Source organism: Xiphias gladius, chromosome 7 (assembly GCF_016859285.1).
Source record: "Xiphias gladius isolate SHS-SW01 ecotype Sanya breed wild chromosome 7, ASM1685928v1, whole genome shotgun sequence".
NCBI classification, from domain to species: Eukaryota; Metazoa; Chordata; class Actinopteri; order Istiophoriformes; family Xiphiidae; genus Xiphias; species Xiphias gladius.
The window spans coordinates 12,851,163-12,872,835 of NC_053406.1; the positions used below are offsets into that span (position 1 = coordinate 12,851,163).

General features: G+C 40.1%; 2 protein-coding genes and 1 long non-coding RNA gene across 4 annotated transcripts; 1 reads left to right on the top strand and 2 right to left on the bottom strand.

Moving 5' to 3' along the window:
- Positions 1 to 2,370: 2,370 nt before the first annotated feature.
- On the bottom strand, positions 2,371 to 7,622 carry msantd4 (Myb/SANT-like DNA-binding domain containing 4 with coiled-coils; the record flags this gene model as incomplete). Its single annotated transcript, XM_040131249.1, has 4 exons — positions 2,371 to 4,529; positions 5,670 to 5,969; positions 6,109 to 6,204; positions 7,251 to 7,622. Coding segments are annotated over 4 exons (1,533 nt in total), but the record flags the coding sequence as incomplete, so codon positions are not given.
- Positions 7,623 to 7,873: 251 nt separating this feature from the next.
- On the bottom strand, positions 7,874 to 9,477 carry LOC120791901. Of its 2 annotated transcripts, XR_005707754.1 has the most exons (3): positions 9,274 to 9,477; positions 8,984 to 9,104; positions 7,874 to 8,042 (listed from the first exon to the last, which is right to left on the bottom strand). It is a non-coding gene; the product is annotated as an uncharacterized LOC120791901 (long non-coding RNA). The 2 variants fall into 2 exon arrangements; XR_005707753.1 differs by having other exon boundaries at positions 8,984 to 9,477.
- Positions 9,444 to 21,384, top strand: aasdhppt (aminoadipate-semialdehyde dehydrogenase-phosphopantetheinyl transferase). Its single transcript, XM_040130745.1, has 7 exons — positions 9,444 to 9,895; positions 9,991 to 10,104; positions 12,730 to 12,850; positions 13,807 to 13,928; positions 14,788 to 14,949; positions 19,624 to 19,692; positions 19,929 to 21,384. The coding sequence occupies exons 1-7, from the start codon at positions 9,752 to 9,754 to the stop codon at positions 20,094 to 20,096; spliced, it is 900 nt and encodes a 299-aa protein (XP_039986679.1). The 5' UTR covers positions 9,444 to 9,751; the 3' UTR covers positions 20,097 to 21,384.
- Positions 21,385 to 21,673: the final 289 nt, after the last annotated feature.

Consider the following 21,673-nt stretch of genomic DNA (forward strand, 5'->3'; position numbering starts at 1 on the left):
TATTACATACATTTAGAGTCTGAGTGACGACTGACCCTTAGACTCTGGCCAAATTACATACAAGTGCAAGACACTTTCTCTTTACTGCAGCTCTCAAAAGAAATTGTACAGAGACTGATAGAGAAAGAAATACATCAGCAAGTTCCTTTAAAAACGCACAATGAGTTCATTTCTTGAAGCTGGGTACAAAAAGCAGCATATCCCCAAAGTGCTTTTTAAAACTACGGACAGCCACTTTAATCCAATGCCCAATGGCTCCAACAATGTCAATTTCTTTTCTAAATGTAGTGAGTTTGCTGAATATTTAAAAGACAAGATGACAACATCTAGATTATATTTAATCAGTAAGCCTTCATAGCTCTCACTCATCCCCTCTCTGTGTTCGAATATATAGCTGGCCCCATTTAGAGTGGCTGAACTGAATTTATACCTTCATGCTCTCGGATCCAGATAACCTTTAGAAAACAATTTTGTATTGTTTAGCATGTTTTATTATAAAGCCATACTTTAAAATAAGTTCTGAATAACTTCAAGCCGAACTCAAACTCAAATATTCCTCAGTAAATATGGATACATCCACCCCAATGAGGGTAAACTAAATGTTGAAAATTTAGCAGCACCTCTCTAAAACACTTCCATAAAAACTGATCTTTATAACCTGCAGGATTTATTGCATGACTGTTGTATTACTCTGCATCAGTTTAAGCTAGATGTACCTTAAAAATGGAAATGTATTGTATATTTTAGTGCTATGCAGATGACACACAAGTATACAGTATGTGTCACCTGCTAATGTAATCCCCGTCAGTATTATAATTATTTGAATTGAGGATGTAGATAATTCTGAACAGGTGCAAAACTAAATAACTTTTTTTTTTTGCACTTTTTGGCTTTTGGGCCTTATTAAAAGCACTGAAGTCTATGCACACTCACATACACACAGAACATTTTAACATTGAAGTAATGTTGCCACAGTGACACAGACATACATTATTTTACTATCTGCAGGCTTGGCTTATTAACTGTATTTCTCTCCTGTATATACTGCTAAAGAAAGCCCTTGGTAAAATGAAACATGTTCAGAATTCTGCGGCAAGTCTGCTCAGAGAGACCTGTGAGGTACATCCACTTTTTTTCAAATCTCAAAGCACCAAGGCATACTGAGTATCACACACGCTTTTCAGGTATTCAACACCTTAGATCCACAGGCCCAGACCTTTAAGCTGTACCAGGAGTGAGGTCTGTGACCAATGGGCAGCAATCTTGTAGTTTTTATTGTCACCACCTGTGGAACAGTGTGCCAGGGGACCTGAGGGTATCTCAGTCTGTGGGCAATGTTTGAGCCTAGTATATTCTGTACAGTTTTTCTCCTCGTCTGATGGGTCTCTATGAATATTTTATGTTTGTCTTTCATTTTAACTGTAGCTCTGAACTTTAATATTATACAGTCTGGTTAGATTTTCCTAATTTGACTGCATTACTGTAATGGGTATAGTAGGTCATAATAACTGTGGGTTTAAATATCAAAACTGATGAAGTATCACAAAGAAAATGTTGTACAATTTTTTTCTCCAACTCTGACCAGAGTTGCCACGTCTCACACACACACACACACACACACACACACACACACATATATTCCGCACAGCAGCCAGTGTAGTTACTGCATGCTTCCAGTGCTCAGGGACCCCTCTCACAGGAACACGGTGGATTTTCTCATCTATTCTAAATCCAGACAGCGCTAGAGAAGGGTCTTTCATCTCACAGGCAGACAACAAAATAACCCTTAGATGGTAAAATAAACTAGTCTCTGTGATTCGATCCACCTGCTTTGAGTCAGTTGTCTGTGTTTGTGTAGGAGGTCAGGTGATTTTAGACGTTATGGATTTAGATGTTTCTTTGTCATCTCAAACTGGACAGCTTTAGTGTCTCTGTTCAGTTAAGAGACTGTGTGTCCAGTTTTTCAGTTTTTACAATAAAAAGTGTGTCCATGTTTTAAAGTAATTGGGACATGTATTAAAACATTTAAACCTGAATTGCAAGAAAAGCTTGTAAGTTTTACTGAAATCCTCAAAAGTTGACTCCTTAGGGTTACAGGGTTTGTGTAGCGCATCAGTGTTATGCTCTCAAAGTGATTTTTAATGTTTGTCTCTCTCTCTTATTTGCCTGCATTGATCTGGGAACCCCTGACGGGCTTCCTTAGCAGCATCAATACAGCAGAGACAAAAAAAAGGACTATTGTCTTATTCTCTTTTGCCATTTTTCTTCCAAGGCCCTGCTGAGAACATGAAGGCAAGAGAGAGACCACAGAGGTTGGTCGTCAAAAGCAGTACTTTAGGTCTTGAATGTGTAACGCAGATTTTATTCAGCTCTGATCATTACAAAATTTGTCTGTAAGTCACTTATTTTTGTCTCAACAAAGATTACTTACCAACTTAGTAACATAGAATTCCTGTTCAGGTCATGAGGTCTTTAAAGAGACACACTGGTTTTAACTCAGGACAAACATGTAAAAGGGATAACTGTTACTAAATAACCAAAGGGTATTGTATTATGGAGAAGAGTTGTTTTTAATTCTATTGGAGGATATAACCCTCAGTACACAGCAGCAGAATAAAGTTTCCAGAAGCCAGTAACACTTAACAGTATGTTTATAACAAAACAGAGCTTAAAATAAAAGCTGGAGAAAACATACCCATAATTCACTATAGTTCTCTCAACATCCAGTAGCTGCTCACTGCAGATCTTCAGGTTCTTTTCCAAGTCCTCTAATCTTAATTTCAAAAGTCAAACCTTAATAGGCCTTTTTCACAGAAGACATTTTCACACATGTCACAGTAGGAAAAGCAGAGATGTAAATAATAAAATTATTAGCTGCTTCAGTTTCAGGGTCTTTACTGTCACATTCTCATGGCTTTGCTGGGACACTTAAATAGAAGAGAGTCACTGTTAATGTTATCAGTAACACACTTGTGCTTTTCCTGCTATGACAAAGCGAAGATTTCTGCTGTGAAAAATAGCAAAGGAGAAATATCAGTTTAAAAATGGCGGACAAATGTACAAAGTCACAACTATTTCCATGAAAAGTATATTTAACACAAGCACTTGACAGCAAAAGATAAATAGCATAAAAAATCTCTCCGTACAAATAACAGTTGTGTGCTTTTGTTTTTTCAATGTTGGAAGCTAAATTTTATAGGCAAGCACCCATGCAAGAAATTATTGGCACAGATTTGATGCATAAATGGAGTAGGAGATCATAATCCCATACTTTCATATATACCATTATAAAACATTTCTACACTACTAAGGAAGTGTTGCATTGATATCCCAGCATTTAATGTTCTATACTGCACATTTTGTGCATTAGTGTATTTGGATGGGGCCATGAGCATCTGCTCAAACCTCTTATATGTTCAGCTAATAACCAGCTCTGTGCGCCAAACAGATCCTAGATATATTATCATGGCATTTTTTTCCTGTGCTGTCCCCCACTATATGAAGACATCATAAGGCACTGCTTCACCAAGATGGTCATAACTATGCCAGCCCTCAATCTCTATCTTCTCCTTGGCCAAATTATAAACAGTAATGATCGTTTAAGTGGCTCAAACCTTCTTTAAGGATATATGTGTATGAAATTACGGTTGATTAGGGCAAATGCTGTGTTCTTTTCAGTTTTAAAAACGCCATAGAAGATGGTGAAAATTGAATTTATTCATCACTTTCAGACCTCCACTTTCTCTCTCTTATCAGTTTTCTTCTTAGTGGCTCTGATAATCTTTGTGCAGCTGCATTCTCTCTTTCTCCACCTGGAGGAGTTCTCTCTCAATCTGCAGTCTGCCTGCCTCAAATTTGAAGAACTGCAGTCTCTCTTTCTCCAGCTGCAGTCTCTCCTTCTCCAGTTTTAGCCTCTCTGTCTCCAGATCCACCACTGACATCCACCCTTTACCTTCCTTCTCTCTCTCCCTCTGTCCATCATAAATACAGGATAAAGAAAGCGTGGAGGACGAGGGCGGGCCTTGTTGTGGGAGCAGGTTAAAAGAGGAGTCGATGTGGTCTGATTGGCTGAGGAGCAAAAGCCTCAGCCTCTCCCTCTCCACCTGTAACCTCTCTCTCTCCAGCTGTAGTCGTTCCCTCTCTACCTCCATCTGACGAAGTCGCTCCTTTTCCACTACCAGCCGCTCTTTCTCCACTGCCAGGCGTTCAGTTTCCATGGCCAGGCGTTGTTTTTCCAGCTCCAGTCGCTGTTTCTCAACAGCAACCAGAAACCCTGCACCCATGTTTTCATGATTGGTGAGTCCTCCCAGCGCATGAGGCGGCACTCCCATCAGGCCAGCAGCCAGCGGCAGGTCTCTGTTGCTGGCGGAGGTCGGAGCCTTGGAGGTGCTGAGCACACCCAAGCCGTTGTGGGAATAAACATCACCAGCATGCCCCTCGCCACGAGACTCAATGTCACTGAGGAGGGAGGGAATCTCATCTTCATCTATTTCCCCATCTCCATCTCCCACATCACCATCGCCATCGAGCTAGAGGGAGAGAGTGACATCATTAAAGGGACAGTCCACCCATTTTACATGAGAAGTTCAGTTTACACGTCATGAGAAGTACTGCTACCCAATTTGTGAGAAAAGCTGTGTAATGTGGCTCTGGGGGGAGCTTTCCAAAGTCTGAGAAAATAACCCTGACAAAAGATGAAGAAAGATACGATCAAGATGCTTTATGGGAAATGTAGGCTGGACCCATACAAGAGACGAAAAACCTGAATATGTATGCTTCTGCAGCTTCGATCTTGTCTATATATGATGCACGGAATGTTGTGCAGTTTTTATACTACTGTCACTGAATACAATTATGAGCTTATTTATGTGTTATCTTTTATCTTTATCATATGATATTTTTTGGAGTCACTTTAAGGTAGTATCTCAGGTTGGCTTGTATAGACGTTTGTCTCCTAAGTGATTTACACCATGCGAGAATGGCACTCCAACTTATATCGTACTTTCATGTGACGAGCTGACAATGTTGTGGTCTGACACACAAAACCACCTCTAATACTACTGCAGATTGTCTGGCTGATCATATAAAGAATTTCAATAGACTGGGTACTCTTTAATAACACTGTTAAGAAATAAGGTGGAAGATTTTTTTAAGGGAATTATTGTGATAGTAATAAAAGGACAAATAGGACAAGAAAGTCAGACATTTAATACAATCACAAAAAATTCACATTTAAATGTCAAATTTTAATTAAATAATAATCAATTAACACATCGTTAATTTAATTTAATCTCTACCTTGTGAACCTATGAGCCCAATCAAAAAAACGAATTAGTAAGAGCCACTTGAGCTACATAATGTGTTGCATAATCACTGTGAAATATTAAACATAACTACCTCTGCTGATGAGGACATTAATTAAGCTAATTAGTACTTGTCTTCTCATATCAAGAGTGGCTTTAACATAAGATCTGTATCAGAAAGCATGAAGGTGTTTGAGAAAATCATTTTGTCCTCATTTACATGGAAATTTATTTAATAGACTCTAAGGTTTAATCAGAATATCTAACATATAAAGGGAATCTGTAGGGTGTAAGGACAAAGCTTCAGTCTTGTATTGTTATTGTACACACATAGGTACTACTCGATTATGTGTTTCTGTTTCTTACTCTGTATTCACTGACGTCGTACTCCATCTTTGTGCCTGGCGGTGCCATCGTGGCTTGACCGCTCGGCTCGCTGAGAGCCACCAGCTCTGGCCAGTCGCAATGACAGTCCTTTGGGAGGCCCGAAAGGTCAAGCAGCTGGTCACACCCTGATCCCAGAGAAGCTGCATCGTGCTCAGGGGAAGACTGATTGTACTCCGTCTTCAGGGCAAAAGACAATGCTGAGGAAGAGGAAAGAGAGAGCTCAGCCTGAAGCTGTTTTCTCTTCATCAGTGCACGCCAGTCCAGGTAGCGTCGCTTCACCTGTAGAGGAGACAGGAAAGTTAAAGAACCAGCGGTTAAGAGATTACAGGGGGTGAGCTTTTTATTATACTGAAGGAACACTAAGAAATAAGGACTAGAAGATAATAAAAGTGTGATTTGAACACAGAAATAATCCCACCTCAGCAGCAGTTCGTAGCTCACCCTCCCCCAGTGAATTGACACCTCGGGCCACTTCCTCCCATGCCTGTCTCTTCAGCTCATTAATGGCTGTGTTCTGTCCAGACACAGAGAAGAGAAGCAGAACAAGAGCAAACAATTACATAGTTTTATTCTAACAATTCTAACAAGGAGTTTTGATGGTGGTGTAGTGTTGTGATAAATGAAGAGGTTTTTGTGGGACTGTGGAATAGTGTGAGCAATGCAGACTCCTGTCAAAATAATGGAAATGCCAGTTATCCATTAAACAGTACAAAGCTACTAAGTCTCTAACACAAAACTATCCTCTGGTGTATAGCCCAACCAATACTGGATTTTGATACAGATAAAAAATCTAATTATATATCAATCGATAGTATTTTTGTCATAAACACAACAATTTTTTTTGTAGAAAAACTGTGAACAAGGTGTGTGATATGCAGGACATTTTGTGGCTGAAAAAAACACTGTGTCAGTGCCTTCTGCTCGACAGAGGAGATAATCAAGACACTGCTTCATATCAACATATCTTGGTATTACTGTGCTGCATCTTCATGTTACTTACGGCCGGTATATATGTTAATTGCAGTGTATCTGCTAATACCAGCCAATATATCAACCTGGGCAACTGATCAGTATAGCTTTACTCTTCCTCTGACTTGTAATGTGTTAATCTTTTAGTTGTCACTTGCTTTTTAGATTACCACATCAGCTGACTGTGTAAAAACCTCCTCAGACAAATTTGTGATATTCTCTCATATATATATATATATATATATATATATATATATATATATATATATATATATATATATATATATATATATATATATATATATATATATATAAAATAAATTTGAAAAAACATGAGTGCAGCTTTTTCTGTCAGTAATGAGTGAGTACACTCACTGAGACTTACATTAAACAGCTAGTTTAAAAACTCAATTTGCACATTTAACTTTGAGGTTACGAGAGGGTACAGAAGCGAAGAAAGCTGCTAATTAGATAGGACAGGGGAGTTAGCTAATTGGTCTGTGCTGCTGTTCTCTCTGCTACTGATCTGTTCAACTTGGCTCACGCTTCAGAGGACAGAGATCATAGAAAATGATCAGAGAAAATATACACCTGCTGTCTGGAGAACAACACATCCCTCCTCTTGTGGATCTCACTGATGAGAGTCTGTGTTTCTCGCACAGTGTAGTTGCTCTTCCTCTTTCTCTTCAGATGTTTCACCTGCAGGAAATCCAGCTTGGCAACAAGGAGGTTACAGAAAACCCCAGAAATACACAGAGAAAAACAGAGAGACAAGGAGAAATAATTGGGGAAAAAAGAGCAACAAAAAGAGAGAGGTGTAGGTATGGAAGGAGAAATAGAAAGATAAAGGAGGAAGAGAGAGGGACAGTCGAAACAGGGCTGGCAAGAGAGACAGGTAAGAGTAAAGGGGTGACAGTCCTCAGAGGGAGAAAAGTGTGGATGTCTGTTGTAAAGGTTAGTCCATGTTTAGCAGCATAACTTCCCTTCAAAAGTACAACAGTCTTCATCAGGGAGGAATTCCTCTGTGGCTCCAACAGTCCCTGTGAAGTTTCCCACCTCAGAGACTGATCCCAGCTGTTACACTAGAGGCTATGTACCGACATGTGAGACTTGGAGTTATGGAAATAAGTGAGGGTAGCTGTAGAGGTCACACCAGGTGGGCTGGGGGAGTAAATCATCAAAAGCCCTCTTTTTTTCTTTTTTCCAAGTTTGAGTGGAGGGTTCACTTCCTGCCTTGATGAGGCCCTGATCTGACGTGGCTAAGGCCACAGACTATGGCAAGATTTGCAGGGTTTTCCACCTTTATTTTCTGGACTGGACTGCTGCCAGGTGAGTTTACAGAGGTAGAGAAGCATCACAGGCTGAAATGGCTCTGCAGTCTTGCTGCAGGTAAAACAGAGAGTAGTTAATGTTCACATTCATTAAAAAACCTTTAATGTGAAAAAAGGGAGAAACCACAGATGAATTACAGTCTATCCTCTTCCAGGCCAAACATACATGCAACAGCTGTCATTGACAGAAGAAGCAGTAGCCGAATGACAGCACAGAGAAAAAGAATGCCAATATAAAGTAGATAAAGCACATAGTATATAATATTAAGTGTAGTGACTTACTGTCTCACTTTGTTTTGCTTGGAAATTGTTTTCATGTGGTGCGTTTTAGTTATGGGGAAAACTCATTTTATGGTAGATCACTGGTGGCATAGAGATGCTCTTCTTATGGGTCGCAGTAAAGCAAAATCTTTTTTTATTTATTCATTCATTTTTGAGTGAGGGGTCCCTTATTAACTAAAATACTTGTCAATAAAGAGAAATGCAGAGTTTTAGGTTGTAAGTAAACATGGTGAATTTGCAGATGCTCACAGTTGCCAGCAAAGAAATACTGCTGATGTACCAATTTCCTCTGCAGCACTGTAACCAGCAACGTGGTTCTTTTCTCTCCCTTTTGGCTCGACTAAACACTAAGCAATGTCTAATACATATATTATGTAAAATATACTAAAAATATTCAGTGTACATAGAGACATTTATTGTAAGTGTATCTGGCATGTACGTTTCTTCTGTTGACCTACATGTAGACAATATACCTACATTTAATCTGTGCTTCTAGGTAATGCCCTCATGTATCTCCCAAATATTTCTAATTAAAATAGCGTTTTTATTTTGAAGCGATATTGGGCTACGAGATTCTTATTTTTCTAACCGGACGAGCGCAACACATTTTCATCATCACGGTCAAAAAATGTAATGGAGTCTTGTGTGTCGCCTATCCTCCCACCAACTCCAGTGGAGCATTTTCTCTGATATATCGTGAAAACAACTCACCTTGAGCACACAGACGTACCGCAGTCAAAACAACACCGGAGCACTGTAATTTTCATGATGCTTTCAAGACGCCTCGGACACTGAGAATTTCGAAGTTGAAGTTGTGCAGACCAGTCAGGTGCTAGTCGAGAAAAATCATTTGGACTAGGCCTGCAATTTAGGCTGTTTTATTTTTTCAAGCAACATGTCGCTACTTTTGCCACACAGTTACAGAGGACAAGGGATATACTTATTCATAAGTGCACGCTAGGTGATTCCTTAAGGTCGACTGGTTGAGATACTATACTTACACGGTTTTCAGATAACTTCAGACATTTTCTTCTTAAATATCACATCTCGGCCATGTGAACTCCGCAGTTTAGTCACGGCAGTTCCCACTACTTCAAGGCGGCTTGATGGTTTCTGTAATATTCCTGAGAGCAGTTGAAAGTGTCGTTAGTCGCTCGCTCCTATTGGTCGATCCTCCACCGCGCCCATTTATGACGACATTTACTCTCGCTGGACTCCTTCTAGTGTGTGCCCTGCTGTCAAATCCAAAATGTAAACAGAGTCTGCTTCCAGTGTTTTAATGAGCAGCCCTCACTCAACCGCTGCTGTGGCGCTCCCCTGCAAAACCCTGAAAGCCTGACAAAGAACTTTTCCAGGGTTTTGGTTTCGGTCAAACCCCTACATGCTAACGCGCGATGCTAACGTTAGCTCACTAAGAGTTTTTGAGCAGCCTGAAGTTGTGGGGGAGTCCAGGTGACAGGGTGTTACAGAGGTAAGGAGATGGGTTCCGTCCGCTGGGCTTTTCGCTGTGGGTCGTGGACACCCAGCAGGGGCGACTGGCTGTTCGCTGCCCGCTGCATCCAGAAAGAGGAGAAAGACAGGATCGGTCAGTTTATGTTTGCTAAGGATGCGAAATCAGCCATGGTGAGTCCGACAGTAAACTTTCTGTCACCTTCTCCTTTCGTCACATCAAGATAACCATGAGTAATTCACTGTCTCTCTGTCTGTTACCCCGTCAGGCTGGCAGGTTGTTGCTGAGGAGGTTTGTCTTTGAGAGGATGGGGGTCCCCTGGTCAGAGATCAGACTGGAGCGATCTCCCAGAGGGAAACCTTACCTGGCAGCACCACTGAAGGTTAATCATACTTAATTTTTATATGTTTCCATAAATCATATCAGTCTTAAATTATAGCAGTTTACCTCAGTATATGGTGCTGTCTGTTCTCCTTCAATGATAACCTGCTACAATAACTGCAGTGCATCAAGGGGGAAACGTGGATGCTTAGTACCTTTAATCATATTATTCACACTATAACACCACACTTTAACTCCCTCATTTAGCCTTTATAGGCAGTATAAATTTAGTTTTAACACTACGATTTTTAAGTGTTTATTGTTATGTGCTTATTGGTGTGTCGCCTGGGCACCCATATGTGGAGGCTGATAATAAATGATCATTTAAAATACTTATAATAGAAATAGTATAAAATATGTCCTTATAGGATACATAATTGTTTATAAATACTGTACATACTTAAAATGTCTATTTTTGCTTATAACCACATTATAGTAATATAGCCTATTATATGCAGTTGCAATTAGAAATATTCAATCCCCTCACCTCAAAAGATATTAGTGATGTGGATGAAAGAGAATGACAATAAATGACAAAAAACCTAACAACAAAAAATATTTATTGATACATGAGTTATTTTGACAGCAGAAGTTGACTTAAGTTTGAAGTTCAAATGAAAAATGTAACTCTTAACACATGTGCATGTGCAGTATTATTCAACCCCCAGCTTCAGTACTTTGTGGCACATCCTTTAGCTTTTATAACTTCTAACCAACATTTTCGGTAAGTGCTGACAAGCTTCTTACACCTCTCGATCTGAATCTTTGCCCATTCTTCACGTGCAAAAGCCTCTAGCTCAGTGATGTTTGATGGCTTCCGTGCTGCCACTGCCTTTTTTAAATCCCACCCAAGATTTTCCAATCGGATTTAAATCCGGTGACTGAGAAGGCCACTCCAGGACGTTCCAGGATCTTTTTCTCAACCAAGCTTTGGTTGACTTGGAGGTGTGCTTGGGATCATCATCATCATCATCATCATCATCATCATCATCATCATGATGCTGGAAAAATCCAGTGATCACCAAGGTTTAATTTGTCAACAGAAGACATCAGGTTCCTCTTTAAAATGGCCTGGTATTTCTGGGAATCCATGATGCCAGGTAAACGATCAAGATTGCCAGTTCCTGCCGCCGAAAAACACCCCCACATCATCAACGACCCACCTCCATGCTCGACCGTGGGGATGGTATTCTTCTGGTCATAAGCCTGGCCTTTCGCACGCCAGACATACCGCTGGTCCATATGTCCAAACAGTTCCAGTTTGGTTTCATCAGTCCATAGAACTGCCTCCCAAAACTCTGTAGTCTTATCCAAATTCCACCTGGCATAGTCTAGTCGACTTTTGATGTTCCTTGTGGTCAAGAGTAAAGTGCGTCTTGGAGTCCAGCCATGAAGTCCTTGTTTATTCAGTGCACGTCTTATAGTTGACGCGGAAGCACGTGTACCAGCCTTCATCAGGTCATCCTGTAAGTGTCTTGCAATCACATGGGGGTTTCTCTTAGTTGTTCTGACTAAGTTGCTAAGGGCCCTTGATGAAATGTTGGGCTTTCTTCCACAGCCAGGCAGGTTTGCAGCTGTTCCACAAGTTTTAAACTTCCTTATAATGCTCCCAATTGTGTCTCTTGGAATATTAAATTTTTTGGAAATCTTCTTATACCCAAGGCCCTTCAGGTGTGATGATCTAATCTCGTCTCGCAGCTTTTGTGGAAGCTCCTTTGTCTTTCCCATGATTGCAACTCACCTTGAATATCATCATGGGTGGGGTTTATATTACGCATCACAGCTGAAACAAATGAAGGATCATTATAGAGTTCCCAAAGGCTCAATTACGTTTCAACTCCACTTTAGGCCTTAAAAACTGTCAGACAGCTTTGAAAACAACAATATTATATAGGGGTTGAATAATTGTGACATGGCGATCTTAACAAAATATACTGTTACAAACAAATACTACATCATGCATTTTCTCTGTTGATTTTATGTATCACTCAACTCATAAAGAAGTCATCCGAAGCAGAATCTTGCTCTTTGAGAAAACTTTAATGGATAAATCCTTAAAATCTTTGGGGCGTTGAATATTTCTGATTGCAGCTGTAGTTCTCATAAATGCTAAGCATATGGACTTCAAGTGTTACCATATTTACATATACACTCTGTATCACGTTCCTCCAGCTCTTCATTGAAGCTAAATGATGTGTATATTGAGTGAAATTTTAAACCCAAGACTTCATGTTTTTATGGCTGCACCACTCCATCCACTGGAAACTATTCTAGATGTTATGTGAATGATTTTATTCATATTTCCTCAAAAGCTGGTATCTGATTTTTTTTTTTTTACTTGCTGTACTTTCTGTGCAGTATGAATAGAATTACATAAGATGTAACCTGTACATTGGTAATTTTAAGCTTAAGACATAGATCATTTATTTTAATTAAATTATAGTGGACTTTTTGACTTAGTTTTCTGTTTTTCGATGTAGAACTTCACACAACTCAGTGGAAAGGCTAAGTTGGAGATGTCAGAACAAACAAAAGTAGTTCTCTGATACCCATGTTTTTTGTCGTATAATTACAAATATTTACTATTGCAATATCTTCCATCTCCCGTCTTGCTGTCTGCACCCAGGTGAGTTCAGATTCAGGTCTGGCCTGGAGTTTCAACCTGTCCCACCAGGGAGACTATGCTGTGCTCGCTGCAGAGCAGGGGGCGCAGGTGGGAGTGGATATTATGAAGATCACCATGCCAGGTAAATGCTGAGGTGAACAGTTAATGCAGCGCTAATAATATCAATCAGTATGTGCAGATACATCAAGATCTTTGTATATTTCACTGGTTATAAAGGACAAAATAGCTGAACCTATGTAGTTTTGCATGAGGTGTGAATTTACACAAGCTGACTACAGATATTTTTTCCAGTCACAGAGAAACAAGTATAGTTCTAGAGTTAAATGACTTCCTCTTTAGAGCTGAATGAACAGGCTCACTAAAGTGGCCTTTCATTGAAAATCTGTTGTTTCTTTCTTCAGGTACACTCTTCTTCTAAATTAAAAAAACAAGCCTCCTCCTCGGGACATTGGAAGTCACTTGCAGAACTATGTCTGGGGAGAAGGGCAATAGTGAACAGCTACAGTAAAATAGTTGGCAACATGAGATTGTCTTGGAGAGTAAGGTCAGCTGTGGGAAGAAAATGTAAAAAAGGGATGACAGTGAGATAGTTAGAGCAAATTCTGTTACAAAAATCACCACACCTTATTATCTTACATTTACGTAAACACTGAGGCTAATTAAAAACAGTTATAATCAGCATTAGTCCAAAATAGAGATATGGTTTTGCTTCCTTATTTCCCAAATTGACCTTAAGGGGTCACTGTTGTCTTGTAGATGTAAAAGCTGTAGGCCTGTGTGTGTGTGTGTGTGTGTGTGTGTGTGTGTGTGTGTGTGTGTGTGTGTGTGTGTGTGTGTGTGTGTGTGTGTGTGGTATGAGACATTTCTCAGAAAGGACGCAGTCCACACTAAATCTCGAAAATTTAGTGTTCTTGGAATAATCTTAAGATTGCTTCTGTTTTGCATCTGACGCCTTCCTCCATCTTCCTCTCATCTCACATTGCTTTCCCTTCATCTCCCTCCTTTCCTTCCCTTCTGTCCTCATCTTCCTGTCTATTTCCTCTTCCCTCTCTCTTCTCCCTCTTTCTTCCCCTCCAGGTAACAGCTCTGTGCCGGAGTTTTTCCGCATCATGACTCGTCAGTTTACAGCGTACGAGTGGAGCGTCATCCAATCAGCTAGCTCAGAACACCAGCAGCTCGCCGCGTTCTACCGCCACTGGGTAACCATGGCAACCATACTACCTTGTCGTCACATTGCATCAGAGCTGGGCCCCATGGCCAGTCTTTTGGTTTGTGTGTGTGTGTGTGTGTCTGAGAGGGAAACATAGTGAGAGAAAATGTCCTTTGAGACACACACACATATTTGTACATTTTACACATACATGTCTGAACTCTTCTCAAGTCACATTTTTCTCCATGTCTGTCTCTTCTTCACATTCTGTCGTCCTCTATATCTGCATCACCTTTCTTTCTCCTTTTTCTGTTTTCTCCGTCTTTCTCTCATGTTCTTTTTCATTCTTGTAAAAGCACACACACACACACTCACACACAAACACACTCTCACACACGCACACACACACACACTCACACACAAACACACTCTCACACACACACACACACACACACACACACACACACACACACACACACACACACACACAGAGATGGACAGCTACAGCAATGGGGGTGCTAAGTAAAGATGTTGTGAGATTGAGCGGGTGGCACAGAGACGTCAAGCTTTGATATCATCACCACACTGTTGACTAATGGCAGAGCTCGATGGTTGCCATAGCAATTAGCCTTGTAATACTGTTATTGTGGTTCATTGGCTACCGAGCAGGGTTGGTTTTGGATGGACACACATTCACACATATACACACTTACATGTGTGCATAGATTCCCATCTGTTGTAGTTTTAAGTTTTTGTGCTACTGAGCCAAAGTACAACACACACACACAAAGGGGCACACACAGACCTTCTCAGCTTTGTCAGAATTATAAACATCTTTTTTTTTTCCTATATGTGCCTGGGATGATTTGCTGCTTGTAACTTATCAAGTTTGCTCCCTTTCCACCAAGGCCCTGAAGGAGAGCTTCATCAAAGCCATCGGCACAGGTCTGGGCTTCAACTTGCAGAGGGTGGAGTTTCACCTGTCCTCTGAACCGCTCACACAGGACCGGGCACTGCGCCAGACCAAGATGCATCTAGATGAGGAAGAAGAAGAGGACTGGATATTTGAGGTGAGTCTGTTTGAAGACAGGTGCGAAAAGTACAGGTGAAAAAGACAAAAAACTAGCTATAAAAGATTCCTAAAAAGCTTGACCTTTTCTTTCTTGTGCATGTTCTGTCAAATGACAAAGATGGATACAATGATTTAGTCACTACATCTCAAAAAAGTGTGGGCATGCACACATACCAAAGAGAAACAGCGACATGTCTGTGATGGAAGTAGCCTGCAGTGTTTTCTCCTACTGATCAGTTGCCAGATTTAAAAGGCATTCTGCCAAACTGTTTTATTTTCTGTGTTTTCTACTAGTGTCATAGCTTGTTTAAGATGCAGTCAGCTTATTCACACTTTAGATATTCAATTTGGATTCTGTGTTCACTTTTTTAATTGTGTCCAAAACGGGCTCTGTTCCCTTCCAGATGTTGATTTTCAGCACAATTTCCAAACAAGTGCTAGGAGAAATACTTTTAGTACAAGGATGAAATTACTAAAGTTTTATACAGCATCTCCTTCAGGTTGTTTTGTCATCTGCTGTAAAGAATGAACTTTCACCCTCAGCTTCTAAGTCTACATGGACAAGAAGTCCATCAAGTGCTTAGAGGAATGGAAATCTAAACATCTACTTCTTCTTCTTCATGTGATGCGATGAAAAACTCTAAGACAGCTACTGAGTTGATGTTGTATTAAGATTGTTTTGTCAGCTGTTTTATAATTATTTTATTCAGCTACTTATTTTATTAATGGGTTTTGTGGCATATTTTTTAGAATAGTAACATGCATTGCAGCAGCTGGAGGCAGCCTCTGGGAAACCAATGAGCTTAAAAGCAGTGGTGCTGTGGGGTCCTCTGTGCTCCGTTTCATAGTGGCTGCCCCCTGGAAAACATCTGCAAAGTGAATCACAGGTGGTCCTACAGAGAAAGACACACAAGAGATTGCAATGGGGGGGCTCTCAAGTGGCCCTCCAGCCCTCCTAACCCCATGACAAGAGATTAGAGGAATGCACCTATCTGTCAGAGCACAAGAATCATCTGTTGCCATCACTCCTCTCCCTTTCTGTTTCCCATTTCATCTCCTTTTTTCTGCTCTGCTTCTCTTCTCTCCTCACCTTCATACCCCCTCCTCTCCACTTCTCCCTTCGATTTTTTTTCCAATATCTCCTTAGCTTTCTTGTCTCTTCACCTTTTTCCTTTATTTTACCGTACCAGCCTCCTCTCCTCTCCTCCCCCTTGTGTTTTTCCTGTCTATCCCTCCTCCCCTCCACCCCCACTCCTTTCCTCCATGTCCAGTGGTAGAGGGAATAAAGGTGGAGTAAGCGTTTCTAATCCAATTCGCTTTTTGTCAGATTCAGTGAATAGCTGCTAGCTGTCCATTCTGTGTGTGTGCTGAAAAAAAATCCGGTGTTCCTAAACAGTCGTGGCTCTCTAAATAGGAAACAAACAAAGTGGCTCGAAACCGAGCCACACAACACTATTCCAACCAATCAGCAACAGGGGGCACTGGTGCTCATGCACAGGACGGGGGAAAGAAGAAGAGGGGAGATGGGGGGCAGTGGGATGGAGAGACGGTAAATCTGGCACATGCTAATGGATAGTGCCAATTTAAGGATTACCAGGGCAAAGAGAAGGAGCAGTCTACCCTTCCTATGCTGCCAGACTGTGTGGAGTTTTGAATAGGATTGATTGGGACTACAGAGAAGAAACCGGCAGCAGCATAACGGCAGCATATTGTCAAGAAGGAGAGATGGCCAAGGACCAGCCAAAGAAGAAAATGTCAGAAGAACTACTTGCCCACTGACATTCAGCTTACTTTCTAGTTTGCCAAGATATGCTGTTGGTGTGATGTTAGCTGTGGTAGCAGGAGACTTGTGCAGGCTCTGGGAAACCATCTCCTCCTCTCTGCTTCGCAGCAGCAACTGTAGCCACAGTTTGCTGTCTCGTGGTTTGCTCTGTAACATGCACTTGTCTGTAAACATGTGAAGGGTTTTAGAGCCACAAAGATGTAAAAAAAAAAAAAAAACAAGTTTGCTTGCACTGTGGGATTATTTGGTTGGAGTTTGTTGAGTTCAAATATCAACAGACATTTTTCAGAAACTTCCTTTAACAAGTGACTGCTAAAAGGTTACCACTGGTTTGAAAAGGCTGATGTTACCTCTCTCTCCTCTCCTCTCGAGGTCATGGAGGCCTAATGATGTTTTTGTGTCTGTGTTTTCACACCAGGGAATAACAGCTCGCTTGTATCGATCGCAGGTAGATGGTAATGCGTGTGTCCTCTTTTTAACGATAGATTGTAACTCAAGGGTGAAGTAACAGCAACATACTGTACAGTACTTTACTGCTTGTTTATTTTGTATGTATTTAATGTGACATTTCAGTTTAAATTACCTTCATCAGATAATATGAATAAGCTTCACAACAGTTCCATGTTATAGTTTCTAGATTGATTGTCCAAATGGAGATCCACAAAAATTAGGTCAGTTGTTGAATGAAATGCTTTGACAAAATGCACAAATGGCTGGTTTAGAAAGAGACTAAAAGATAAATAAGGGCAAAAATGCCAAATAGAGCTGGAAATATTTGTCAATTAATTAATTAGTCAAGCAGCAGAATATTAATCTACAACTGTTTTAATTATTTGAGTCACTTTTCAAGAAAAAATGAAAAACATTTGCAGATACCAGAATCTTAATAAATTAGCATTTCCTGCATGTCTGAGACGTCAGAGGAGATGATGTGTACCACAACTGACCATTAAGGCAGAATGAGGATGAGTTTTTCTGTGCCTTTCCGGCCATTGAGAGGGTGAGAAATGCTACCCAGCAGACCAATCAGAGGTGTTGCAGTCTTCGTCGCCATGACGTGTAGTTATATTTCTAAGGAGCTGCACGTCAGGCTATGGCGTAGGCTACGGCATATGGTACGCGTCGACGTCATACCTATAGCATCGATTCAACGCAGAAGCATAAATTGGCATTTAGTTACAGCACTAATGCCTGTATTCATCATAAACAGAAATCTTATTTCATTACACATAGAAGGTTACCTTCAACAATATTCACATACCAACCACACACTAAGCAAAAGTCAGAGAAGTTACTGAATGCATATCATTTAATCGTCCATGAAATACCTTCCCACTGTCTAAAAACAGCATCGACACTGAAAACTAGAAAAATCCATGAGGGCTAAAATAAATTATAACATTACACATTAGAGCATATGAGCCTATGCTCGTGTTTTGTTTTTGTTTTTTAAAGAAAAAGATGAAATTCTGTAGACAGGTGTTCAAGGGTAAAATAAAATATCATATTTTAGATGCTTAATACAGTAAGATTTAAAAACACATAGGCACACGCACCAGACTGCACTACACACCTCCGTGTAGCAGGCCACCTCTTTGTATGTCGCTTACAGCAGCAGTAAGCATCATTATTTGTGATCAGTGAATGATTGCAGTGACCTCGAGAGGTCAAATGAACTTGAAGTGAATCGATTTCTTGGATTTGTCTGATATACAATAAGACACACTCTGAGCTCTTACCAGAAAGATGAGATGAGCAGCACTGCTGTTGACCTCATGTCCTCTGGTTCACTGCAAGCTGATTGGCTGGATCCGAACAGCTATGAGACTTATTACTTCCTGCTGAGCTCTGGTGATGTCACTCCCGCAGGCTTTGAGATACATGCGCAGAGGGACCTAATAAACTCGACACACACACACAATTAAAACAGACTGCAACAACACCAGTACTCTCCTCTTTATTATCAGCAAAATGACCCAAAAAAAAGTCAAATTTAAATACAGCTCCTGGTGATATTTCTCTCCCTACGTCACTCTCTGCCATTTTGTTTGTAACTCCCTACCACACACACACACCACCACCTGTTACTCCCACATATACACATTCAGCTTTTGGCTTTTACTGTCCAAGTGTATTTTGCCAGTATTAAAGGCAACAACAAAAGAAACGCACCATTTGCATTTGGAGTACAAGTTACTTATTGGACACAATCCCGAACCAAAAAAAGCCTTTGAATGGATGTTTGTAGGAAAATTAAGCCTCAACAGGACTGGATTAATAGTGGCTGTGAGCATGCTGAGAAATGTGTGTGTCGTTTAAAATGTGAATGCAACCGTAGCATGTTTTATGTGAAGGGAGGGAGGCCAACAGTGTTAAAAATCTGTATAGCTTCATATAAGCAAAGCTGCAATACTGGATATGCATCTGCTTTTGCCACATGTATTAATCATATATACTCTAGAATGGATTTATTTCTACATCCCCTACAGTGACATTTTTCAATGAATACATGTATGCTTGATGTTTCCTGGTTTCACAGACACCATTTTTGCTTGGGAAGCGATGTGTGACTTGTAAACAAAGTGGTTATCTGACTGCACTTTCACTCGCGCTCCTTAGAAATCATGCAAACAGACACAACATTTGGATATTCACATTCATATATTCAAGAGCTTATGCACGAGAGGACGCATGCTGGGTTGATGTATGAAAGAACGTCTGATAAGGATGCACATGCCATTTTCATCATATCGTGTATGAATTTGAATGAGCATAAAGGTGATCTTTGTATTTAGTATGTACCTGGCATATTTAGATATGCCAGCTACATACTGTATTTGCATGTGCTGATGTGGTTGCTTCTATATGCGTATGTTTGTGTTTCTGCAGGAGAGCTTGCTGGATGTTGACCATCATGTTGCTGTGGCACTCGGACCAGCAGACAGACCAGACTCTGCAGTAAGGACACAAAGCGTTTACATGTTGAGCATTTGACGGTTGCTTGCATTCAGACTGACTTTTTGAGCTTTTCTCAGGATTCATGGTTAAAAGGAAACAGGGTTTTATTTTAACTTGTCCAATTTCAGTCATTTTCAAAGTTAAACAGACTTAATAAAAATTAATTTATTAGTTGCACACTATAAGACACTACAGTCTCTTTCTATAAACACATTCTTTTTCTGTTACCCCGTCAGCCCCATCCTTCATCTCTTCCTCCTCCCACCACATTTACGCTGCTGTCGTTCAGCGACCTCATCACCTCGGCCTCACCTCTGACAGAGGAAGACCCCGCCTACTGGGACAGCTTCAAGATGAAGGCTGAAGCTCCACAGAGACAGAGAGAGACACACACATCCAGATAACCACCTGTCTCACACTGACATATACCTGCCGTACAAACACACACACCTTTCAGAAGTGCCAAAAAAGAAACACACGTACACTGACACTGAAGCTGCTTTCTCATTCAACAGAAGTCCAGTCGAGTCCTGTCAAGTTTATTTATAAAGCCAGAAATCACAGGTTTGTCTCAGAGGATTTCAGAATCTAAACAGCATCTGATACCCTGTATCTTTAGATCCTCATTTCAGATAAAACAAAACCTGTACACACTTGATACATGTACACAAACATACTGTGCAGTGCATCCAAACATTTAACCTTAATCAATAGAGTAATTTCCTCTGAATTTCATTAACATCCCCCCTACAATATATTGAGTTTTTGTTTAAAGTAAGATAAAGCTGTCCTTCAAAATACAAAAGTATGCAGATAATGCATCTGTAATACAGAGTGTGTACTTAATGTAAAACATGTACGATAAGTAATGCTTAATTCACAGATTAATAGCTGGTGATGAATTTCTGTTAATCAAATCTCTATGCAGTCACGGGATACAAGGATCAAATAAAGATTAAAAACGGCAATGTCTATGCAGGTCTGTTGGTGAAGGAAACACTAATAATTCCCTTTTATAACTGTATTGAAGATGGATATCTCGCTTAACAAAGTCATTTTTCCTTTCAAGTGCTTTTTCTTTTTTTCTCTTCTTTCTTTAGCCCAGTTTTTCTTGCAGTTTTTGTGAGTTTAATACAAAGCGAATGATAAAGCATCCAATAACTATTTTACACTTGGTTGTAAATTTTTGATCTTTCAATTCTCCTCTCACTCTTCCCCATGTGTACTTTCCTTCTTCCTGTCTCAACTGTGCATGTGCATAGAGCCGGACAATAATTCAATATTAACCATCAGTATTCAGTGATATTTCAGATCAGGATCATGTTTTGTTATCCTTTTACAAAATCCTGCCGTCCCAGTTATTCATTTCAAGCAAAATATAATTAAAAACAGAAAAAAAGAGTTGATGAAAGCTTTTGTTTTACATATTTGAAGACATTTTTTTTATTATGTGAAGCATAACAGTGGAATACTTTTCATTGCAACTTCAATTTCATTTTTTTTACATGTGATTTTGCATTAATTTGCCTAATTGTTACCTATATTGATCATCAGAAAGACTTTCTTAGGAATATTGATATATTGATTTCAACTATAATGCCCAACCCTATATGTGCATGTATTTGTTGACTGTGTGTGAGAGATGCTTGTGTCTGCCTCTGTCTTTCTCTTCTTCCCTGTATAGCTTAATGTTAAAAAATTACCCCCAATCTTATCATGCATTCGTTTTCTCCTTTCTTTATCCTTCCATGTTATCTATGCCATCTTGTATCTTTCTTTCCTTTTTTTCGCTTTATCTTTATCTCTCCATCTAGTAGTGTATCTCTTTTAGTTGAGGATATTTAGTTGACCATTGACTATTTAGTTTGCTCTCTCTCTCTCTCTCTCTCTCTCTTTTTCTTTGCAGTTTATTTCTCCTCCATCCTCCCTTTCTCTCTCGAGGACTGCATGTAGAGCTAGTGTCAGTCTGCACGTTTCTTTT

Coding starts and splice junctions, on each gene's coding strand:
- aasdhppt (XM_040130745.1), top strand. CDS start 9,752: ATGGGTTCCGTCCGCTGGGCTTTTCGCTGTGGGTCGTGGACACCCAGC. Junction 9,896..9,990: donor AGGATGCGAAATCAGCCATG/GTGAGTCCGACA, acceptor TTACCCCGTCAG/GCTGGCAGGTTGTTGCTGAG. Junction 12,851..13,806: donor TATGAAGATCACCATGCCAG/GTAAATGCTGAG, acceptor CTTCCCCTCCAG/GTAACAGCTCTGTGCCGGAG.